Source organism: Electrophorus electricus, chromosome 2, assembly GCF_013358815.1.
Source record: "Electrophorus electricus isolate fEleEle1 chromosome 2, fEleEle1.pri, whole genome shotgun sequence".
In the NCBI taxonomy this organism is placed as follows: domain Eukaryota; kingdom Metazoa; phylum Chordata; class Actinopteri; order Gymnotiformes; family Gymnotidae; genus Electrophorus; species Electrophorus electricus.
Window position 1 is genome coordinate 13,952,515 of NC_049536.1, and position 24,097 is coordinate 13,976,611.

At 55.4% G+C, this 24,097-nt stretch overlaps 1 protein-coding gene across 1 annotated transcript in view; it reads left to right on the forward strand.

Annotated features, from left to right (window-relative positions):
• The window catches only part of snd1 (staphylococcal nuclease and tudor domain containing 1), a 101,919-nt gene that overhangs the window by 55,144 nt on the left and 22,678 nt on the right, over positions 1-24,097 (forward strand). Inside the window, exon 17 of the mRNA XM_035523887.1 lies at positions 14,783-14,971. Coding sequence (XP_035379780.1) covers positions 14,783-14,971 — 189 coding nt within the window. The remainder of the gene's footprint in view (positions 1-14,782; positions 14,972-24,097) is intronic.

The following is a 24,097-nucleotide window of genomic DNA, read 5'->3' on the forward strand; positions in this document are numbered from 1 at the left end:
CGCATAAAATTGGGACACGGTGTGACTTTATTTTTATATATATAATTTTTTAAGCATGACTCATTGTGTATGCGTATGATGGCATGCGTGCACTTTTGTGTGCTGCTAACATGTGCCTGTGCACATGCATGACACGTGACTGCCGACGTCCCGTGGGAACTGACCGCAAACGTGCACAGATCCAGTGCGCGAAGGCACCCGTGGCACGCATCAGGAAGTTCGTGCCAGGTCCCCAGCGTTCCCAGCGCTGACCGGCAGGGCCTGGCCAGGTTCCCAGCTGCCCCTCTGATCCTCAGGCTCAGAGCAAAGGGACCTCCCCCCCGCAGCCCTCCGGTTCAAGGCCATCGGCTTTGACGGGGTTTCCCACGCGACCCGCTTCGGCGCGGGGGCGCCCGACGCGTTACTTGGGACGTGCCACTAAATCCGGACCGGCAGCACCTCCATCTAGGTCACCCTCTACCCCCAGCTCCATCCCGCTGCCCCGGCACTGTCCAGTGTGCTGGGCAGCCTGGCCCTGCTACACAAGCAGATCTATAACACCGATCGATCGCGCGCTCCGTCAGTGCTGGCAGCGCCACACGCCAAAGCCTGCAGAAAAACGCCAATATCACACTAATGGAATGAATTTGTTGACGTTGACGCGATGGTCATATCTGGCTTTGTGGTTCGCACGCAAGCATCAGAAAACGTCAGATGAAAGCACCAGAGAGCCTCTTTTTAAAATGTTTTATTAAGTGTCAGTGCCATAAAATATCACGTTCATGATGATGATATATTTTTTTTTATGCTGATATGATTTATCGGCAGTTTATTAGTAATGTCAAGTTCAACAGCCTGATCGATATTGGTATGAATTGGAAACCTCTGGGTTGACAGTTACCTAGTAATCCATTATGCAGTTATATTAAAATGTTTTTGGCAGGTCGGCGCATGCATGAGTGCCCACGCAGGCGCGCGCGCACACCCACACGCACACGGGGACAAATGGATTGCAGTTGATTTGCTTCTCAGGGCGGCGAGAGCAGGAGGTCAGCACCGTGCAGACGTAAGCAGGATCTAAAACCCAGCACCTGTGCGGTCTGGACGACCCTGACGCTGCACTGATCATTACACCCCATTACAGCACAATTGGCCGTCTCCGCTTAAAATGGCTGCGTGCGTGCCAGGGTGAGGCCCGTTCCTGCACCAGTGCGAGATCCTGTATTTTTATTTTTTTATTTTTTACATCGATTTTCTGCTAGTAGCATTTGTGCATTCACTCATGTGACCTGAGGACCTACTGGAAGTCCAGTCCAGATCATGGAGAGCGATGTGCTACGACGCTCCATGCAAAAGCAGTGGGTTGTTTCGGTGTTAATAGCTCAGAATGTAATGTGTGCTTTGTTGAGAAGTGGGTGTTATTCCGTGCATCCTGTCCTGACTAATTGATAACAATTACTTGTTTGTCGTGGATGCGCACACACACACTCGATGCCAGGTTCAGGCTGCTTCAACTCATTATTTTATCCCGTGATCCAACGAATCGGGCTGCGAGTGCCATCGCTGAAGCGCGCGCTCTGACGACCTTGGGCCAGCCTAACGGACATCTCCGTTCCGTTCCATTTCGGTTTCCAGGAATTAATTCGGTGGGAGATTAGCGCGGCAGGCAGCGCTTCCCCACCCGCGTGCAGGATTTGCCTTTTATCACCTCTCCCATCGCGTGCTCCCAACTACGCACGGGTGACACACAAAAAAAAGCGCATGCCAAGGGATTTAGAGTTTTAAAGCTGCCCTCTGGACCTCAGCTTCTGCCAGCCAATCCCCCCACACACACACACACCTCTCTCGCTCTCTCTTTTGTCTCCTTTCATTTTTCTTTTGCTCTTCCCAGCCCAGGATTATGCCACTCCCTCCTCTCCCTCTCTCGTCCCTCTTGGTCTGCCGCCTCCATGTAGCACACAGGCTCCAGAGTTTGGGTAATGATATTTGCCAAGGCTGTGAGAGATTGAGGGGTGGTTCGCTTTGGGGGGAGGGGCTGGGGTTAAGTCCCCCCCCCCACCCCACACCGGTGCTCTCCTTAATGGCCATCCTTTATCTGCTAATGACCCTCATTACGCCAGACTCCGTTTGTCTTCTGGCCACGGGCCAGCTTCCGAAAACTCCAGTCAGATACCTTAAACTCGGCCCCAAGTTCGAGTGCGGTCCGAGGAACGTCGACCCCTTGTTCGTGGACGTGAGGGCAGCCGCGCGTCACCTCTTGGAGCGCTTTTGGCTGGGATTACTGTTCCCGATTTGGCTCCGGATCGACCCGAAAGGGCGTACTGTACCTGCAGTAAAAATGGCAGGCTTGTCAAATTAATAGACTCGGTCCTTTTTAATGAGAGAGCGCAGTGCTGGTGGGATTCTTTCATATGCCAATGCAATTTCCCGATATAGAATCCTCATTAGTGCATGGCATGGGAAGTGAACTTGGTGTCCTTGCGTGGCTCTAAATTTAAGCGCGTTTCTAAACCAAACGTCCGTGCGTCACCTCGCCGGTATTCTGTACCGGGGGCCAGCCGTGCGCTTCGCAGGTTGAGCCAGTTCCGAGGAACTTCTCTCAAAACTTCAGAACAGAAGTTAATGTACCAAAAAAGAAAAAAAAAAAAAAAAAAGCCCCTTGCGTAACTGGGTATGCGTAACCACCCACACACGTTTTGAGCTCATATGAGCTTTATGGATGTTTTGTTTTTAAGGTGACATTTCAGTCTTCACATCGTCCTCTGAGCTCTTTGAAAGACATCAGCGATGAGGAGCCTGAGGAGAAAGCAAAGAAAGGAGATTATTTTGGGTGTTGGATGCTGTTTTGTATGCCAATGACCACCGCCCTTATTGGCCATCGAGGTGTGGGGGGTGGAGCTTCCGTGGCAGTACAGTATGTTATGTATCCAATATGTACAATGCAGGCAGGACCTTTGCCCTTTGTGATGTCACATCGAGCAGCAAATCCTGCCGCGCGTTCTCCGTACAAAGAGAACTACGTCACACTCTATTTCACAAGTCCTCGCGTAGTAGGTCCCATGTCGAGCCGCGTGTAAGCAGCCTGGTCAAAGCCTTCTCTCCGTGTCTGTTTTTATGCGTGGCGACGAGAGGATAACGAGTGCGGAGCGAGGATTTAAAAACCTGCCCCGGCCGGGCAGGGTCGGGCATCCTGCTCTGGGCTTTGAGCCCAGCACGCTGGGCTGGGGTTATACCCATCACCAGCCAACGAATCGCACCAGAGAGCCCCTGCCCTCTCACCGACGCCAGGCCAAGCGGCCCAGCCCTGGCGTTAACAAAACGCGCATCGCAAATCTGATGTTATGGAAGTGACCCTGGAATATGGCCAGTGGAGCCCTCTCGCCACGTGCCGTGTCGATTTCCCAGATTTCCAGCAACCGTGTCCGTATACCTGAGGCTGGTAACCCTACACACAGTAGGCAGCTGCTGAGAATGAGAGAACCTCAAATACTGAGGTTTATCCCTAATACTGGCTGCAGGGTGAGGCTTGGGCCCGGGGTCACCCAAAGGTCAGCTCCGTCTGCATCTGCCAGGCCTCGCGACCGCCCCTGCGCATCCCACCCCCCCGGCAATTTAACAGAATCGGATGGGGAAATGGCTCGGCCATGATCCTCAAGCGCCGCCCCGCCTCGCTGAGGTGGCCTAATATATTCCAATGGCCGCCATTAAGCCGCTGAGTTGTAGAAAGATTGAGCTCGGTTAGATATAAATGAACAATATGCTTACAGTCTGTTCCAGGCACGCCGAGGGGGAGGGGTATAGGAGAGGGGGTGGGACTGTTAATCTAATGCAAGGGAAATTATACTCTGCCTGAAAAGGCACATCAAGGTGAATTCTGCAGTGCTCGAAAATGTGGATCATCCCTGCTAGAGGAAATGTCCTGCTCCCTCTGTGTCTCTCTCCTCTGTCTTGTTTGTCTGTCGTTCTGTCTCTTGATATCTCCGCCTCCGTCCCTCTCTCTCTTCGTTTGCGTTTTTTCCTCACGCTGTCTTTCCTGTTTGCCTTTTCTCTAGCATGAAAGGAGGCTCCTGCGCTCCCCTTGATCCAGGAGAGTCCCAGGTGTCACGGGGGCCACGGGCTCTACCCGCGGCGCACCCACCGCCGGTCACCCCAAACCGCATGCCCTGGGCGTGCCTCCCCCCCCAGGCCGACGCGAAACGAAGCTCAGCGACCTTTTCCCGAGATCCGCGTTTGGTCGCGGCGCTGCTTGGGGAACTCCCCGGAAACATGCGGGCGGGGCGCGGAGGTCGGGGGCGGCAGCACTTTCCAAATTGAAGTCAAAAAGCCAGCGGGCACCTGGGGGGGGGGGGGGGGGGAAGAAACGCATCAGTACTGTGCATGGGTTCTACATACCCACGTGCACGTCCTCCGTCACATGCGTACTCGGGCGTATCCTGGGGGTGGGGGGCAGATAAGATGCACGTCGGGCCGGCGGCCCGATGTGCTGATGTGGCTTATGCGATGAGGTCATAAGCGGGCGCAGTGGAGCGTGGGAGTCGGCCCCGCCCGGTTCTGGCGGCTCAGTCTAGGGGAAGTCCCCGTAGCAGCAGAGACTGAACTCGATCCTGAAAAGCCCCCATGTTTCCTGGCGGCATTATGCATTACGCTCCCATTTCTTCCCTTGATGCTTCCATCAAGCCCCCCGTCCGGCGTGTCTCGTCCCCTCCGTCACACGGGGCATGGCGGGGCCTTTCCCAACATGCTTTTCCTCAAAGAAATGAAGGTCATTTTAAAAGTAACCCCGAGTTCATTCTCTGTGATGGGGGGACTCCCTTGTCATGCTGTTGTCACCTGGGTTCAGGTGCTCTCCTTACCTTTTGTTTGTTTTTATGAGTTTTTTGGGGGGGGGGGGGGGGGGGGGGTTTGCCTAATGACATTGCAGTTTCCATGGTGCTTTAGTTCCACTCTAATGTTAATGATTCAATGAGGGCATAGTTTCAAACCCCCACCTCTCCATCTCTCTCTCCGTCATGGTGTAAGCCGTGACTGCAGGCTGTGTGTGTTCTAGCCCTCCCCTTCACTAGCTTCCACTGCGGAGCATACAGGGCATCGACGAGAGAGAGAGACAGGAGAGAGAGAGAGAGAGAGAGGGGGAGAGAAAACACTCCATATCCCCAGAGCTGCTGACAATAGGGCCTGCATCACCTTGCCTCTCTCTCTCTCTCTCCCCCCTCCACACTCACGCCCCGACACACAGCTCCCTCTCGTACAAGAGCGGCCCTCTCTGCCTTGCGGCTTGTTTACGTAAGACGTCCCACATATCAACGGGCCTTCTCCATCCGTCTCCCGTCTCTCATCCTCCTCGTTTAAGGTCGACGCGTTCCGCTAAGCGCCGCCGGCGCCTGCTACCCAATGCAGACGGGCTCCTCCTCACCCCGAGCCCAAACCCGCCAACGCAGCGGCTCCTCCGTCCCTCCAACGAGCCTCGTCCGGGGGCCGGGTGGAAGCGGCCCTTCACGCCGCTTCCTCGCGCCCAATTGAGCCCGGGCACGCTGAGAAGACCAGGCGCACTGAGCCGGAGACCTCGGCGACTCCGTGGTCAGCATCTCCAACAAGCTGCCTGCATGATTTATCAGTCTGAATGTTTTATGATAATTATCTCCAAGAAATTAAAAAAAAAGAAAAAGAAAACCGGAGTTCTGCGGTCTGTAGGTCTTTGCGTGATTGGGCGAGGACCTGGGAGCAGGGTTATTATCTGAGTTATCCTTTGGCGCCTTCAGGCCCCTCTAAAACACCGTGATGAATAGATCATGAGTTCATTTAAGCTCATCCATTGTTAATTGGCCTGAGTGGGGGGGAGCGTGTTCGGGAGTTTACCCGGGCGTGCTGACGCTCGCTGTATTTCGCCCGCTTGGAACAGGGGCCGTGTTGGCGCTCTTGCCTCATAAAGGCGTCTTCCAAGCGTTCGGAGACGACTGAGACGCCGTTCCCGCCGGGCCGCGCAGGGAATCTTTTCCCACAGACAGCAGGTGGTGGGAACCCTCTCGTCGACCCCCTCGATGGCTCTCGTAGACGGTCTCTGCGTAATCTTCTCACGAGCTCTCATTCCGGATCTCCCTTCTCAAGTAGACCTTTTACACTCTCTCTCTCTCTCTCTCTCTCTCTCTCTCTCTCTCCCTCTCTCCCTCCCTCCCTCCATGATTTGAGCAACACCGAAGCTTTCAAAAAATGCCACACGGTGACCATCTTGAGCAGAGATACCAGTGGCTTCAGTTTTTCCCCCTCTCTAGTGTCTCTCCTGGGTCCAGTTACTGTCCAGTCATACTGGCCAAAATCAGTACCATTTCAGTTAAATCAGTCACTGGGTGGTTTATCTGGCTTGTGGGACACGGGACACCCCCAACCTCACGTTACACGCACACACACACACACACACACACACACACACACAAAAAAGCCTCAGCTGCCCTGCCTGGTGCCCCTTGGCTGTCTCTGTGGCGCTCGGAGGTGTGCCTGGCCCGGGAGAGAGAGAGACCCAGATGCTGTAATCTCATTAGCGTGACGCCACACTCCTCACTGATTGGATTAGGGCAATGGGACGGATGAACACAGCTCCTTAAAACGCCGTTGCCCCAGCGGCCTGAGCCTGCTCGTCTCCGTCCTCTGGTTCGCCCCCTTCTCCATCCGCTCCGGTTGCCTCTGTGCACCAGTCAGCAATTTGGTGCGTGCGCACCGACGCGTCGCGAGCGCCTTTTGAGAGCGCGGCTTTCTCCTCTTCGCGTTCGTTTGATCTGGTACGGGGGTTTTTGTTTTTTTTTGTTTTGTTTTTAATCCTTTCATCTCAGCTTTCTTTCCTCCTTCCCTCCGTCTGTCGGAAGGCTCCGGGATGACGGAAGGCGTGCCGTTTTCCCATGCCGCGGGGCGATGGCAGGCCGCTTGTGATTTGTGTCCCCCTCCCCCTCCGGGTTCAGCGGAGGGCCGCGCTGGGAGTCATTCCCGTAGCGATCGGGAACCTGTCTCTCTCTCCCTTCCTCTTACCTTCCTGTTGTTAACCCCCTGCCCTCTCTGCTGATGGGGAGATCTGGAGTGTGTCCCAGGCTCGTTCCACCGAGCTTCTCCAACGCGTTCTCCCTTTCATTCCTTCTTGTCTGGGCTCTTCAAAGACGGAGCCGGTTGCCCCACTTCCTGCAGAAGACCCCTCGCTGTCCGGACCTCCCCCCTCTCACTTTTTCTTTGAACGCTCCTCTCCACAGCAGCGGGTTTTAAACGTCTCGGAGAGACGGATCGCGGCCTCTACATCCGTATTCGCTTTAACAACCGGGCGACCCCCACGACCCGGGGGGCTCGCCCACCCCACCTCGCCGGCGCGTTTTCATTCTGTCACCTTCCATGTGCGATCGCTCCGGCCCCTCCAAAAGAGGGACTCCTGGGGCTGTGTGTGTGTGTGTGTGTGTGTGTGTGTGTGTGTGTGTGTGTGTGTGTTCGTTCGTTCGTTCGTTCGTTCGAGTTCGTGCGTGGCCCCCGGGGCCCAGGGAAGCAGGTCGATCGATCTCGCCTCCCTTCAGCCACCGTTTGGAGTTCCCTGGTGGGCACCCTGCACCGGGAGACATCGACCGGCTTGAGAGGATATGGCTCCTCGTTACACTCTCCTCTCTCATTACCACACACCTTTAAGTCAACCCCACCCGCCCAAACCCCACACTTTTAGAAGTGCCTCTTGTAGTTACGTCCTAGTCTGGGGACTCGACGGCCTTTACAGTACACCTAGAGCGAAAGGACAAGCGTCCTGTCAGAATTGATTCCTGGCCAAAGCCGTGTAGGCCGTTTGGAGGTGAACCACTCTGCCCCCGAGCCGCATTGATTCGCTATTGACTATTTGTATGGGAAGTGTTGGGTTAGAGGGTTTATACATCTTTAAAGGCTCTCCGGCGTCACGCAATTCATCTCCTCCACTCCTCCCCCCCGCCCCCACACGAACTGCAGTCGCTCCTCAGTTCTTAAGTGGTCTTCCTCGGTTCCCTCGCTGCCGTGGTAGCGTGCCCGTTTGTCTTGTAATTGGGCACTTTGGCGGGCGCCGCGGTGCCCGTGTTGACGGTTGCGCTCGTCTGCCGGGGAAGAGGAGAGGAAGCAGCCTAAGCTCCGTGTCACTTTTCCAGCATTCTCCGGCGAGACCCCACACGCTTCTTCATCTGGGTTCCCCAACCAGCGCAAGAGATGCTCCAAAAACATCAAACACGCTCGCCCCCCCCCCCCCCCTCGTATGACCAGCCCTCTCTTCTCCCCTCTAATACTTCCGTGTCTCCTGACCGCTGGATCGTTCAGCCATTTAAAAGCACAACGCAGCCACGTTGCCTCGTGCCCCGTGAGCCGCTCTCTTTTGTGTCCATTTCTCTCTCTCTCTTTTTTTTCGGCCCATTCTTTTGGAAGTGAGCTGTCAGCAGGATCGTTCCGTGCTGCCATCAAGTACCTATTGATGAGGGAAAGCACAATAACAGGGAAATCGGTGATTGGTGCATCCGTGCGTGCATGCATGGGAGACGCGGCTTCACCAACAAGTCGGTCAGGTGCTCTGACCCTGATGCACTCTTCCTACAGGCAGATCCATAGGCACACGTGCAGCGAGTGCCTGGTCACTCTGCACCGAGGGGTGCCCGGTAAGGTGGCGGGTTTGGGTGGGCGCACGCGTGGTTGGAGGGTTTGGGTAGGCGCGCAGATGTTTGGGAGGAACCCGTGGCCCATGTTGAAGCACGGCCCTTAACAACGGTAGCTCTGCTCCAGAGGAGAGGCTGGTGCTTTTATATTTGTTTGTTTGTTTTTATTTATTTATTTCTGCCTTTTTGTTTCGGGTCATAAATTATTTAACGGCCCTTTTAACTGTTTGTTTACATTAGAAACAGCGTTGTCTGGGTTTGGAGGGCTGATGCATCCCTGCTTTGTTGTTGTTGTTCAGTGATCTATAAAATAGATTCAGCATAGCTTCCTTGTCTGAATTTGCGTTGGGGAGGCTTTTTTACCGCCGTCACACAGCTTAAGTGGCTTCTAATCGTGACATGGCCAAACAACCAACGGGGCAAAGTCTGAAAGGCCATAAGCTGGAAGTTTAAAAAGTCTGGAATACGGTTCTCTCTTTCAGCTGTGTGTGTGTGTGTGTGTGGCTAGTGGAAGATCTGGAGCGCTCGGGCCTGGGGCTGCTGAGCCCATCTGCTGCTCCGCCCCTCACGCTCGCCACTTATTTACCGCGCAGATGGCGCCGCGGGACGCGCCGTTTCACCACGGTAACCATGGTTACCCAAGGTTAAGCGCCACTGCTGCCCTCCACAGTCATCTCGCGCTCTCTCTCTACGTCCACTGCGTGGGTCGGCCGACGGGGCTGGGGGGGGTGGGGTACGTGCGGCCGAGGTATGAGCTGTGCGTTCTCTGTGTCTGCACCGTTATTTATTTATCTGCGTGCGTTTATGCTTTTCCCCCTCCGTGAGCAGTGATTAAAACACACGCACGCGCACACCGAGTCCTCTCACTGTGCTGCTGTTCACACCGACGACCCGCCCAGCTGTGCTGTCAGTAAAGCTAATAACCGCGTTAACGCACAGCACGGCTGGAGCTATTCGCCCACCCACCGGAGATGAGGGAGCGCCATCACCCCCAAACACGGTCATAACAAGGGTAGGCTAGGTTACACAGCCATTCTTCTGGAGCGTCTGCGGTTTTCTGCATTTCTGCATTGGTGCCTGCCCGCGCAGCGCCATCGATCCCCCGGGTGGAATGGGAGAACGCGCTAAGCCCTCCTTGATGGAAGCCACTCAGGAGGCTTAAGTGGTCCAATTCCTATCTCTTATAAGTGCTCAAAGATAATAATGATAATTTGGGGAATTGCGATGAGATGAGAGAGAGGCGGGGCCGAGCCGGAGACGAAAAGGAGCGGGCCGCGACGATCCGACCGAGGTGAGCGGCGCGCCTCCACTCAGCAGGTGGCGAGGGTAGTGTATTGCCTAGGAGCGTGCGTGCGTGGCTCCAGCAGCCTTCTCCTCTGGCTCTCGTGTTGAGTCCCGCGGAGGCCCCTCCACTTGCCCACATCCAGCTCGGATGGCCCTTTAAAGCTCCATTTACACACACTCTCTCTCTCTGTCTGTCTGTCTGTCTGTCTGTCATCTCTATCTTTCGTCCTTACTGCCATTGATGCACTGTGTCGACTGTGCACGTACGCTGAAGGCATGCGTGTCCCGTGACCGTATACTCACCCAACTCAAACGCGTACGGTGCAGCCAATCCGTACGCGTTGCTGATGACATCCCCGGCGAAGCCGCCAGGTCCCTACGCCTTTAACGCTCAAGCACCATGGCAGGCCGCATTACTCACGGAGGGGTCGCGGTTAAATGAAAACGAATGAGGAGCCCCTGCCCCCTCCTCACCAAACGCAGCCTTTCCAGGCCTCCAGGTCTGCTTTGCCCGGCGTTCAGCTGGACGCGGCGCTCCCGTGCGCAACAGGAGGAACGGGACGACTCCGCTTGTGACGCCGGAGAATCGGAACACGCGGCCAACCGCCCCGGGTCCTGTCCTCGGTGCCCTTCGTGGTCACCGTGGCAGAGAGAGAACTGGCTTCTGGCTACTGATAACTGGGCCCTGGCCCAAAACGCAGATTTCGAGTGTGCGTGCACATGCAGCCGCGACCGTGGTGGCAGAGCAGCGCTCGTAGAGGGCCGTGACTACAGCGAAGCTGTATGGGAGTGTGTCGCTCCTTTAGTCTGTCTGTGTCTCTCTCTCTCTCTCTCTCTCGCTCTCTCACCATGGGCTTGCTGCTGCTTTCGTTTGCTTCCGTTTAAACATTTGGCTCCTGTTGCTTCTTCTGGGGCATGGCCAAGCCTCTCTGAGGCGTCCGATTGCAGCGTTACGGAGAGTCGTGCTGGGACTTCCCCCCCCCCATCCCCCCGCTTTACTGCACGTCGCGTTTCTCGCACTCACACAGGCAATTTGTGCTCCGCTGGGAGCCATTTTGGCTCAAAGGGCCCCTCGGCAGGGAGCCGCGCTGGCCCTGGCGAAGCCTCCGGCGGCGAAAGCCATCTGTGCGGCTTCCCCCGTCCCCACGGCCCGCTCTGGCTGCTGTTTGGAGGTGATGGGTGGGGCCACACGCAGGGGGCGGGGTCAGCTCTGTCTGCGCGGCACAGGGCCTCAGCGTAAACAGCACTGATCGACAGGCCATGCTGATCACACACATACATCACCAGAACACCACCTTGCAGTTACTTCATTTACATGTGCACGGTCATCTGATTCCTGACTGACTAATGACGCTCCGATTTAGGCGTATGTTGGTTTGATAGCCTCGTTTCATGGACAGCGTGCAAAAAAGCACTTAAAACACCAAGGTGAACGTGGCCCAAATCCGGTCTTCTGCTCCGCCTGACAGATTTGTCAAAAACCACACCGAATCTGACATTTCCATCCATCAGTTCCAATTCGGGCCACTTTCAGACAGGCTGCTGGAATTCGGTCCGGACGGCCCGGTTGCAGCTCCCGCGACGTTTACCGACGATCCAACCCCACATTCGTCACACTAACGTGACGCCGGAAAGAAAAGAGAGCGTGCAGCGGTGAGGGGAGATGGCCAGGCAGCGCTTGGAACGTGCGCTGCCGTCTTCGTCACGGTCGGCTGCAGCGGCGGCAGGTTGGAGAAGCTCGTGACGCCTCATGTTCGTAGCAGCGTAATTGGCGGATTTAAACAAAGTTGCATTTATGCCACTTCTACCTACTGTATGAACATCGCTGTTTGTTTTTGTTGTTGTCGTCGTGTCTTCCAGTACTCTTTGAAACACCCATGCCATCAAAATCACCCCGATTGAGCTTAAGTATGGTGTTCTGCTGTGTTGTTTTGTCATACAAAGAAAGGGGCGTTTTCTGGGCTAATAACCTGCCGCCGTTGTTCATGTCTGCCGGGCCCAGTATTTCCAGGAGAGCGCCACACGCGCCGTACCGATCCAGACAGCGTGCAGAACCAAGCACCGCGTTAACACGTTCGCGTGGCATGCGCCGGGAAGGCGGATTTTGCGCGTTTTGCTTTTGTTTGGCTTTTGACCTCTTCGCCCCTTCCAGGTGACGCTCGCTACGCTAGTCTGGGTGGCCGTGGCGAAGCGACCGACCCGGGCGTGCATACGCGGCACTGAACCGCCAGTGCAAACCCGAGCACGGCACATGCGTGTCATCGTAAGGCGGATCGATTCATCTTCTGCCGTTTGATTGGTTACGCCCGTTTCAGCGCGTTTGGCTAACCCGACTAAGGCGTTTACCCGGCGGTCGCAGTCACTGCTGTGCGTACTGTCGGATTATACCGGAATGTACCGCGGGCATGTAGACGCAGTAAACGGCAGACAGCGCAGTCTGCTGTGTTCGTGTCTGACCGAGGCAGGGTCCAAGAAGAGAGTGGGGGAAAAAAAACCCGCAAGGGAGAAAGAAAAGTGGGGCGGAAGAACGGGTGAGAGATGAAACGAGTTGGACCGGTACTGGCGTGAGCGCCCTGCTTCTGCTGGGTCCTACAGCTCTGCAATGGGATATTGTGTCTCAGTAGGGTTATTTTTTTTTCTCATTACACTTGACACGAGGTTTCTCTGTTCTTGCGGAATGGGTGACATTGTCAAGTGGCGAGCAAATTTCCTCCCTTGTACTTTACAGAGCAGCGCGGTAAATGAAGTTGTTCACCGCAAGTGGCTTAAGACTGAAAAAGGGTTCACCCGCGCCTCCTGCCATGAACCCCATAAACCCCCAACCCCGTGAGTTCTGTAGTTCTCGCATGTAGTCCAACGCAAGGAGAGCTTTCCTATAATTACGGCTGCTTGTTTGTGTTTTCTGTTGTCATTTTGTTCGAGGGGGTGGTTGTATGCTCATCTGCTCTTATCAGAACATTCCCGTGAATACATGAGAGAGCGTGCAATGAGAAAGCTGCAAGCCGCCGTGCTGGAAAGCCAGACGAAACGTGGGCTACCGGTCGGGTCCCACCACGATATTTATGATGCGAGTACATAGCGTAGTCCCGGGTCTTGGTCACGAGCCGTTCCGTCTCCAGGTTTCCTGTAGGCTCGTCACTCTGCACTGGAAGAGAAGGGTGCCGTCATTCCGCTTGGTTACAGCCAGATTAGATTCACGGGAATGCAAAGCACGTTACGACGGTTTGGGAGATTACGGGCGTTTGCTGTGCCATGCCTCTGCGTTGAGGACACCCCTGAGTGCATCTCTCTGCGCCCAGACAAACGGCATGCGCTAACGTTAATCTCGTGCCTGGTGACTTCTGTTTTCTCGCCGTGTGAGTCTTGTTCCCTCGATAGCGCTTTTCCTCGTTTAAGGACGATTGCGCTGCTTTAGGTGGACAGGGGGGTTAAATACAGCACAGGGTGTGGCGTCCACCACGTGCCGGAGCTCTCCCGTGCACGGCGCAGGTGCTCACCTGCTCCCGGTTGCCCCCGCAGCGCGAGGAGAACCGTCTCTGCTGTAATAGCTGTCCTACATAGCGGGAGGGCTTTGCTGCTGCAGCTGAGCATTGCTCTCCACCGCCGAAGCACGCAGCGCTAACCAGTCAGCTCCTCGGACCGCGGGAGAGACTTCCATTACCCACCGACTAGAGGGTGCGGCGGGGGGGGGGGGTGTGTGTGTGTGTTTGTTTGTCCTAATAATGTGAAGTTGGTCGTCATGGCCATGTTTTAATCAAAGTGGCGATTATGCCCTCATTAAAAAGCTTTTTGCTTTCCCCTGCGTTCGAGGCTTCAGTCCTCTCAAGCAATTCCTCCGCAGATTTCCCAGGGGGCCGAGGGGCTAAGCAGCCCCGGTCTTAATTGCGCCACTCCCGGGGTAGCTTTTCGTTCCCACAGCACCTGCCTCGTGCTGTGTCAGCCCTACGAGGGGTGCGAGATCGGTTTGGGTTTGTTAGGCTTTTTCGGGGGAGACAAGCAGTTAACTGGGGGAAAACGAGCGCTTCGGTCCCGCGCGCACTTGCGTCTAATCCGAAGCAGGAAGCCTTTGTCAGCAAACCCCACCTGACGAGCTCGCGCGTGACAGTGTTGTGCTTATCCCCTTTAACCCTTAGCGCAGCTCACGTATCGTATCCCCGTCGCCGTTAGGGCATGGAGCAGGGGGTTATGGTCTTCCATTGCTGGTCATGGCCGTGTCCTGCAGAAGTGAAGGCGCTTTCTCCCTCTGCTATAAAACGACGGCAAGGGGGACCGTGGCAGCTACGGCTCGCTCCCCGAGCCCTCCTGTTCCAACCGCGCGCTCGCGCTCGCTCGCCTTGCCCTCGCACTCCTTTACCAAGTGCCCCCCCCACAATTGCTTCAAGACAAACGTGACACATTAGAGGTCAGCGTTCCCTGAATGCGCACTTTAATTGTGAATGTCGGGCTCTGGTTAGCGTGCAGATGTGTCCCCGTGCATATCCCTTTGTGTGTCCCTATCCGACAGCGCGTGTGCGCGCGCGCTTTAATTGAGAATGTCAGGCTAAAGTTAGCACGCGACGGAAGCTAGACCCGATGTTTAATTGTGCGAGAAAGATGAGCGATTTTGCTGACAGCCAGCGTGTGTGTGTGTGTATATGTATGTATGTATGTGTGTGTGTGTGTCTGTGCGCGCACGTGCACACACCAAAGAGCGGCTTTCCCTACCACCTGATGTGTAAGGCCTGGTGAGAGATCAATAGGCAGCTTGGCTCGAAACCCCCCCCCCCCCCCCCCCCACTGCTGGGGCCTGCGCTCCTCTCTCCTGTCAGTCTGTAATGGAATCTCTCCACTAATCCCAGACACAGTACATTAACTCTCTCTCTCTCTCTCTCTCTCTCTCTCTCACTCAGGTGGAGGTGGAGGTGGAGAGCATGGATAAGGCGGGGAACTTCATAGGCTGGCTGCACATCGAAGGTGTGAACCTGTCTGTGGCGCTGGTGGAGAACTCCCTGTCCAAGGTGCACTTCACGGCCGAGCGCAGCGCCTACTGCAAGACCCTACAGTCGGCCGAGGAAACAGCAAGGCAGAGGAAAGACAAGGTGAGAGGCGCGGCAATGCTGACACCTGATCAGCAGACGAAGTGGCACTTAACACCTAATCGCCGGGGAGCACGGGCCGACCTCCGTCGGCTCCAATTCAGCCCCGTGGAAGGGAGGCGTCGAGCAACTAACCCGTCGACGCGCGAGGTTAACTCGGAGCCGGGCGGGTGTCCGCGCAGGGCGGGGCATATGCGTGCTAGCCCACAACCCCCTCCGGAATAGGCTTTGACGGGTGAAGTCCTCTCCCCTGGCGATCCCAGCCTCGCGCTCCATTTTCCTGACGGCCACGTGGGCGGGCGGGAGCGACGACCCCGGCGGGCGACCGCGGCCTCGCTGTTGCTCATGTCCTCTATCGGGGGGGTATCGCTGATATTGCTGCGATGTACAGCCGAAGGCAGCCAAGAGCTTGCCTCTGCCCTCCCCTTTGAATTCATCAGCTGGTGCTCGCGCTCTCTCCGTCCTCTCTCACGCTTTCTCACCTTGTCTGTCTCCCGTCTCGCTCCCCCTCCTCCGCCCTTGCCCGAGAATAGCAGCCAACCTGGAATGTCGCGTATCCTTTTCCAATTCGACGTGCTGTCGTCTCAAAGTCAGCCGCGCTCGTGCACACTCGCGCCCCTCTCATTGCGGCGACGCTTCCGCCGACGTTCCAGCCTTTTGGCTTCCCGACCGAGGAGGCCCAAGAGGTGGCTCGGGGCCGTTTAACCCCCACCCACCCCCCTTCTCGTTCGCGGGGCGGCCATTCAGCGAGGGAAGAGACACCAAGAGAAAAGGCGCAAGATCCATTTTTCTCTCCAGTTGCGCAGACCTGCTGTTCTGAGGGAGAGGACAGCACGTCGGACCGCGAGGAGGCTGCGTCACGGTCACTGTGGTGGTTGGTGCTTTTTCGACCTTAGAAAAGCTGCGTTTTTCAGTTTAGTTGGAGATAAATTCGTCTCTGAAAAGTGTTTTCTTGTAGCCTCACCGCCAAATCGCTGGTTGCCCAGGCTAATGGATTTTCAGTTTGTGATGACTGACTAAAACGTAATCCCAGCCGTCTTTTCCTCCTGTTTGGCCTCCTTTAGTTATAAACTTAATTCATCTCATTTCTGCTTTTTTGATCATGACGAAAGTCTCGGTGAACGCAGCTTTGGGGGAGAAAAGAGCCTGACCTCTATTTCAGTGTGGCCCATGGCAGCGTTCCATTCATTCCTTGGCCAACGGGAGGCCAGCGCGGTTGGTCCGCGGATCCGTGACCGGCGGCTTCGGCTCAGTGCCCCGCTGTTGGCCGTGGTCGTCCACCACTCGTCTAGTCCCCCCCCCCCCCCCCCCCCCCCATCACCAACGTCCTTTTCTCGACGGTGTAGCTCAGACACCCCCAACCCACCCCTATTGATACAGATGTACAAACACACACGCATACCGCTCTGGAATGGAATGTAAACAGTAACCACACAGACACGCCAACACGCTCCTTGTTGCTGGGCAACCGCGCTTGCGAGAGAGAGAGAGAGAGAGACGGTTTTTCGCGCTCATAAAGGCGGCACCGACCTCTGCTTTCCCAACCAGCGGCCAAAGCCATTAATGAGTTGGTTTGCTAATTCCAGCAGGCTAATTATGAAGGAATAAATCCAGAAAGGAGTGGCATACTGTCGAGCAAGCGTTTGACTAATCTCCTTATTGTGTTGAGTGGAGATTTACCAGGTCTCCCCATCTGCAATTGTCCTTTCAAAGCCTCAGATTACAGTCTCCAGGAACGTTTGTCACCGCACTGCTGTTCTGTATCTATTCCTTCATCCCTCCACCTCTGTCCTCCCTCCCTCTCTTTCAGCCTTTCTCTCTATAGGCATTTGGGGCTATTGGGTCGTAGCGAATTTGATGTAGCGTGACGTTGTGAACAGCGAACAGGCCCCTCATCTGTCTGGGCTGTCCGGTTCCGCCATCACAGCCGAGCTCCAATTCACAGGTGGATGATGGAGTATGGCGCAGTTAACCTCCACGACGGCATCCCGATCAGCGCCGTTTTCCGCAAGGGACAACGGACAGGCTGGACGTGCAGCGATCCAGAGTGCCGCCACTGGGCATCTGTCCCTCCGTGCCCATATCCTCTTCGTTAAAGAAGGGCACCCATCGAACTTGTTGGCCCCTGTGCTCATGTTTCACAATATAGCCTCAAGGTGAAAGATGCAATAAAGTATTCATAAAGGCATGTCTGCTTGCAGTTGGTAATGGCACTCAGACATTTCTGAGGCTATTTGGGCTTTCACAGCGAGTAAAAAAGTGCTCGACGCTCTCCAGTAAGCGCTGAAGACTGGCCTCTGTGCTACAAAACACTGGCGTCTGTGATGCACATACAGGAGGGACAGATGCGTCGGCATCTCAGCCAGTCAGCACGGTTTCTGTTCGAAACGGCCAGCCAGGAAGTACCTCGAGCAGCGCTTACATTTGATTGGTTTTCATTGCCACCTCACAAACGCGTATCGTATATTTGTAAGCTCACAGATCAATGAGAAACAACTGTACTGTAAGCCACACATCTTTTATCAACACCTCAAGAGCTCATGGGAGTGGAGTTCTAGCTGTTGGCACGGCAGTTCAGAAAAGGCAAAGTAACATCTGAGAAGCATAGCGGCTGCCAAGAGCGCGCACACTCCTCCCGGTAAACGTTAGCAGCGTTTAAAGTCTCCATCTCAGAAACGCATCCGCCCAGCCGCTGTTCTGAGAAATCTGTCTTGACCGAGGACCTGATGCCTAGTGACGGTTGCTAAGCACGAACTAGCGGAGCTGCGGGTGTTGTTTCACAGAAGTCTGCAGAGCCACGCGAGGGCTCGGTCGATCTAGAGCCCCCGTGTCCCCTGAGACGCGTACCGTGGGTCTGCGGGGCGCGAGTGGTTCGGGAGATCCGGGTGCGCTCCGAGCTGCGACCCCACCTGGGCTGGCACCCAGAGGTTCCTCCCCGTGGGAGCAACCGGCACTGCGGAATGTGCCTGCACCTGCCAGAGGTGCGTGATGGGAAATCGTCGGCCCCCCGGCGTGGCTCTAAGAACAGCTCCCTTCTCCGGGAACCTACAGAAAAGGAGCCCGTTATGCAGACCGTCTGCCTAACGTAGACTTGTGTCGAGTCATCCTTTTCCACACCTGGCTAAACAAAAAGGTCATAAAGATGAATCCAGATAATTAGGGTTTCAGGGAAGCTTGTACGTCTGACTTTACAAACCCAGCGTTTGCATAAAATGGAGATCCCTGCGACCGCAGTGGCCGTCGTGATGCCCCATGCGGGACGACCCAAATCCTATTAATTGTGTATCATCGGTCTTTCATATCGACCTGACTTAAACTGTTACTGTGGTGGTTGATGAGATGAACACACTGGTCTCACTGATAGTCGTGTTTTTTTTGTGTGTTTGTTTTTTTACATTTCTGCTGGACAGTGCGTTTTGATCAAAGTCCCCCTCTACCGCTCCGCTCTGATGGTAATTACACCCTGGCAGCCAGGGTGCCAAAGCACGGGAATACGTATCCCGTTCCGTTACCACCCGTGACAAAGCGCACTCAATTAAGTCTGAAAGCCTTTTATATAACGCGCTCCTTTCCCCTGCTCAGGGACCAGGGCCATGGCAGCGGCTGTCGCCATGGCGATCTAAAAGCGCCTCGGCCGGCGTTACCCGGGGGCTGGGTGGCGGTGCGCAGGCGTCAGCCATAGCGAACTTTCAGATCGTCCTCCCGCGGTGCTCCCCCACCGCTGCCGCCTTCTATTTTAGTTGGCAGCCGTAAATTGCGCGAGACGGGAATCGAGACTAATGGCGGAGTGGCATTGCGTGATTAGAATTAAGTATATATCGCCTTCTGCACCGTCACGCCCAGCGCTGCTGTCTGCGTCACTTCCCGATTTAAGAAACGGGGGGGCCAGCGACCCCCTGACTCATGGGAAGGCACGTCCAATTAGACATGTCCGCGCCTCACCCAGCCTGCCTGTCCACGGAGGAAGGGCACAGTCCCAGTTGGTCCTCCACCTAATGACCCAGGCGTCAGCTGCAAGCCTCACACAGCTGTTGCTGGTTTTAAGCGGGAGACAGTGACCGTACCCTTTGCAGTTGCTGACCGGGGCAGACAGGCAGGTAAACGCCATTTATGCTCCACACACACACACACGCACACACACACACACACACCACCGCTCTCACCCTCAGTCAGGGCCGACTTGATCCGTTCGTAATCCCCCCGGTCCGCTGGAGCTCCTGAGTTAGCTTAGCATAACATATTAAAGCAAGATAGGGCACTGGAGCGCTTCACGTAAAGGCCACTCTGTTTAATTTCCAAGGCTCGTCCGTTTGTTCGTCTCGGCGAGCGATTTTCCCGAGCTCCGCCGCGAACAAACCGCTGAGCTGTGCAAGCTAGCGAGTTCGGAAACCGAAAGGCATAGACCGACGCTGCCGCACTCACCCCCTCGGGTCTGTAGGAAAACTTCTGTCCCTGTCCCGCGCTGGGGACTTTTACAGACTTCAGCGTGCACCTCAGGATCCGCTTCTGCCTGTCACTGCCAGAACACGATGCCGTGAAGTCTCGTTGGCATCTCTTGATAACCTCAATCACTCATGGAAGTGCAGCGTTTTTTCTTTCATTCTTTACCGAAGGCTCTTGGGAGTCTCGAAGCAAGTTTCCCATGCAGACGGCTAGCTCGAGCTATAGTCCAGTCCCTGGACTCCATCAGGAGCTGAGAGGGGATTTATGCAGGGCACGGCGCCGGCCCCTTTGACCACTGGGGAAGTGGCAGCTTTGTTTTTCGGAATTGATGAAAGCTCGGACAGTGATGAATTCCCCTCGCGCTTGCCGCCAAGAGCCTAATTAGCATCGCTAAGTGACACCCACCCGGCGCGGCCCGTGCGTGGCGACGGCCCCTTCCCCGCCGGGCCGCACGCCTTCGTCTGGGAGTTTGGCGAGCGTGTCGTTCCGGGTCTTTATTCCCCCCCCACCCCGCCAACTCTCCTAAAATGGGATTGCCCAACTCCGCGTGCAGGGGCGTGGCCGGGCTAAACTCTGCAGGATAGCGGGTCTAAAGGACCCGAGCTGTGCATTTCTACTTTCCGAGGTCTCCTTCCTGCAAGGGGCAGACGCAAGCATCGTAAGAGCCCGCCACAGCAAGTTTATGCAGCACCTTCCGTACACAAGGGCAGTTCAGAGTGCTTTGCCAGTATAGAAATGTTAAAAACAGAAGTTTAAGGGAATAAAATGGAGATTATAAGAAATTAAAATAAATAAGATTACATGGATACCTTTTGAATTAAATGCAAATAAAATAAAGCAGGATGGATGAATTCAGAACAGATGCGTCTCTCCCACAGGGAGGTCACACAGTTTGATGGTGTGGTGTGTGTGTGTGTGTGTGTGTGTGTGTGTGTGTGTGTGTGTGTGTGTGTGAGACGTTGGTTGAATATGTCCTTTTTCTTCATATTACGGCTAAAACCTCAAGTGTTGCTGTGTGCACTGCATAGATCATCTAAGTTGTGTTACAAAGGCAGTAACCACCCAGCAAACACACACGCACACATTTCTCCCAAGCAGCCTAAGGCTGCCCGCAGCTTGGCCTTGCTCAGCCGGCAGCCAGGGTGTGCTTTAGTGCTGCCCACGCGTGCGCGCACACACACTCGAAGATTAATGCAGGAGTGATGCATGCGGTTTTTACATGTCCTCCTCTCAAATCCCTGGTGCAGTTTCAGCACGGTCAGCTCTCCTCTTAGCTCACTTCCACTCACACACACACTTTCTTTTTTTTTTTTTAATGCCTGATCCCAAGTAAAAACCCCGTGTTTGTGTGCATTCACACGTCCCAGTAAAGTGGAAACAGCTGACTGCACACGCTTAGACGCAGGCCTGTGCGCTTTCACACGCGTCTTGCACGTACCAGGCCGGCCGAGTGCGTCTTGGGTCCACGACCGTGCAGGGCGATGTCGCTATGGCATCGTGCGCCGGTGGACACGGCTCTGGGAGACCGTTCCTCTCTGTGCGCGTGCGGCCACCCCCGTCCGCTCGTGCAGAACTCGGTAGAACATTCCGCCCTCTGGCTCGCCCACCCACAGCCCTGCCGTTACCCTGCTGACACTCGCCTCTTTTTGGGAGTGTGCGCTCTCCCACGTAGCGCGAGTGTAGGGCCCTCATCCCTGCGCTCGTGTCAGGTGTCTAATCGCCTGGCTGGAATTAAGAAATTGAGCTTTCACCGATGCGAAGACACAGACACACACACACACACACACACACACACACACACACACACACACACACACACACTGACATTTATGGAGAGTGGCAACTCTTGGCTCGTGTATATGTTTTGCAGTAGGTGGATCGGAGAAACTCGCCGACGGCGTCTCCCTCGGCTGAAAGAGCGCCCGGTCCTCACCCCTGGGCCACCGTCCATCGCAAAATGCACCGCTCTGGAAACCCCCTCCGAGCCATCTTCGCCGAGGACCCCGTCGATGGGAACAACCCAGGGCCAAACACCTCACGTGGTGGGCGGTTTCCGCGCTTAAAATCCTCCTCCGTAAGGAGAACGGACCGGGGGGGGAGACAGAACCGGCAGGCTGAGACTTTAGCAGGGAGCCATCACCTGACCTGAGCCTCACGGTGATGCCGCCATGCTGGCCAGTAGCGTCTTAGTAGCAGCTGTTACCCATGTGTCGTTTTCACATTGCCGTTGGAGGCTGATTCCGTATCCTCTTGTTCCCAGCGGGACACGCACGCGCTCGACGGGTTTAAGCCTGCGCCATCCAGGACCGAGGCCCCGGCTAACGGCTCATCAGCTTCCTTCATTACCTGCTCTAAATGGGTTTTTTTTCTGTTTTTTTTTCTTTTTTTAAAAAGTAGAACAACAAGTCCGTGGTGCAGCGAGAGAGGCTATTCTTAGACGCGCAGCCGATTCCCGCTCCCACCAATCTCTCACCCTTTCTTTCACTCGGTCTCTTTCTCTCGCGTTCGTTCGCGGAGGCCCCCCCTCTAGGCACACCGGAAGGGCCGGCGCGCGTTCGTGGAAGCGGCCTTGTCCGCACCTCCTCGCTGCAGGGTGCGTTACAGCTGAAGGATCTCCTGGGCCTCACGCGCACACGTTTGTTTTTAGACTCGGGAGTCAGGTTCGTTCCTCTAAACGGGTGACTGCCGTCTGATCGGATCGTCTCTTTTAAATCCCCCCAACACACACGCACGCACCCGCCTCGTTTCTGGAGTTTGATGCGTTTCCTTTCAAGGTCCGTGCCTTATTTCCGCCGGTGCGTGCAGACACTCGTCGACGGTGCCTCTGCTCTTTGACACCCCATCCTCCGTAGAGTTGTAGCAGGCCGTTAAGTCGGAGTCTCTCTGTATCCATCACGCAAGCTGCTCCCACCGTCCGTTGACACCCCCCCCCCCCCCCCCCCCCCCCCACACACACACACACACACACACACACATACACAGGCTGTAAATCGGCTCCTTAGCCTGTGAGAGTCGTGCTCCGAAGGTCCCGTCCCAACCACAGGCTCAACGTGGATGTATGCCGGGTGGTGCTGTGGGTGTGGGCGGGGTTGAGCAGGGCCCGAGCGAGGGAGGTGGAGGAAGAGCGCAGGTCGCGCTCTCCACACCGCTAACATGGCTGTGCGTGTTTCGCTGGCGGTTAAGCCCCCCTCCTGCGCTGGGGTTTAATTTGGACGAGTCCCTCCCCCAACAGTCAGGCTGGATGTCTTTACAGATGTCTCTGACTGTCACTCTCTCTCTCTCTCATTCTCTCTCTCTCTCATTCTCTCTCTCTCATATTCTCTCTCTCTCATTCTCTCTCTCTCTCATTCTCTCTCTCTCTCTCTCTTCCCCCCGTTCACACAGACCAGCTCTGTGTCTCGCCTGAAGGAGACCCACAGTTACATAAACTCTCCCTGGCTTCGGCATGCCGCGTTTTATCTTTGTCTTGCATTCTCTTGGTCTTTCTTTCAGCAATGGGATGTCATCCCCCCCCCCCCCCCCCAACCCCCCTTCTCTCATGCAAACAGGCGCTCGCGCACGCACACACACACCCCCACCAAGAATGTGCTGCATTAGTCACCGTGCCGAGGCCAGGATTGAGTTGTGGAAAACCGTGGCGTTTAATCTGAGGAATGAAAGGGGGCCTTCGCTTCCAGCGATAAGCACTTGTTGTGGCCATGGCAACCTGCTGCAGAGAAAGAATGCTGCCGTTAATTAAAAAGTTAATTAATTGCATTTGTAACGGCTCGGCTGCACGCGTACTGTAACTTAAGGGTACTTCTACCGGCGGCTCCTTCTGTCTCGAGATGTAGTCTTTACACATCGTGCCACGGTGTCTAATACAGCAGACAAAGAACAAACAAAAATAAAACTGCACGAATTAGAAAACGCCGGGCATACTCCTGGGGACTTTGGCCGCAAGCCCCTGGTGGGCCGTGCGTGGCACGCCACGGCCCAGCTAGGCTGTCCAGCTGTTGCACGCTAGTCTGCAGGTGGAAAAGAGGGGGCAGGTCAATGTGCGGAGTGCAATAAGCCTCTTTAAATAGCTCTGCCTCCAATCACAAGCAACCCCCCCACAATTCTTCTTACGGAAGTTCTAGAACAGCTAATTCCTTTGCAAAGAATGAAGTCCTCTGAATTATTTTTCAGGGGATTCTCATTTGCTGCAACCTTTCTCGATATCGATTACGTTTGTTTCTGACTTTCTGGAGACTCGCGGCTCGCGCTCGCGTCCACGCCCACCCACCGGCTCCACCCCTGCCCCTTCTCCACCAGTTCTCGCCATACAGCAATCTTTCGGCTTCCCTAACATCAGCTGAGTGTTAAAGGGCCTGATGAGCATGGTCAGAGAAGGGCAGCTGTGTCAAAAATATTTTCTCAAACCCCACGTAATGGAAAACCAGACTTAAGACAGGATGTTTTTGTTAAGGCTCTGCTAAAACAATTGCTGCCTGTTGAATTGTTCCAGAACTAAAAGCGCGCGTGTCGGTCTCCGTTCTGCTGCCCACGTTGTGCACCAAAATTACAGGTGCATTCGTTACATGGTTGCCATGCACAACTCCTCCACCACCTCCTACCCTTCGCCAACACTGTCATGGTGGTGGGTGTTGTGCTGGTCCGTGCTTGTCGGCAACAACCATGTTGCCGCGGTGCCGTGGTTTCACT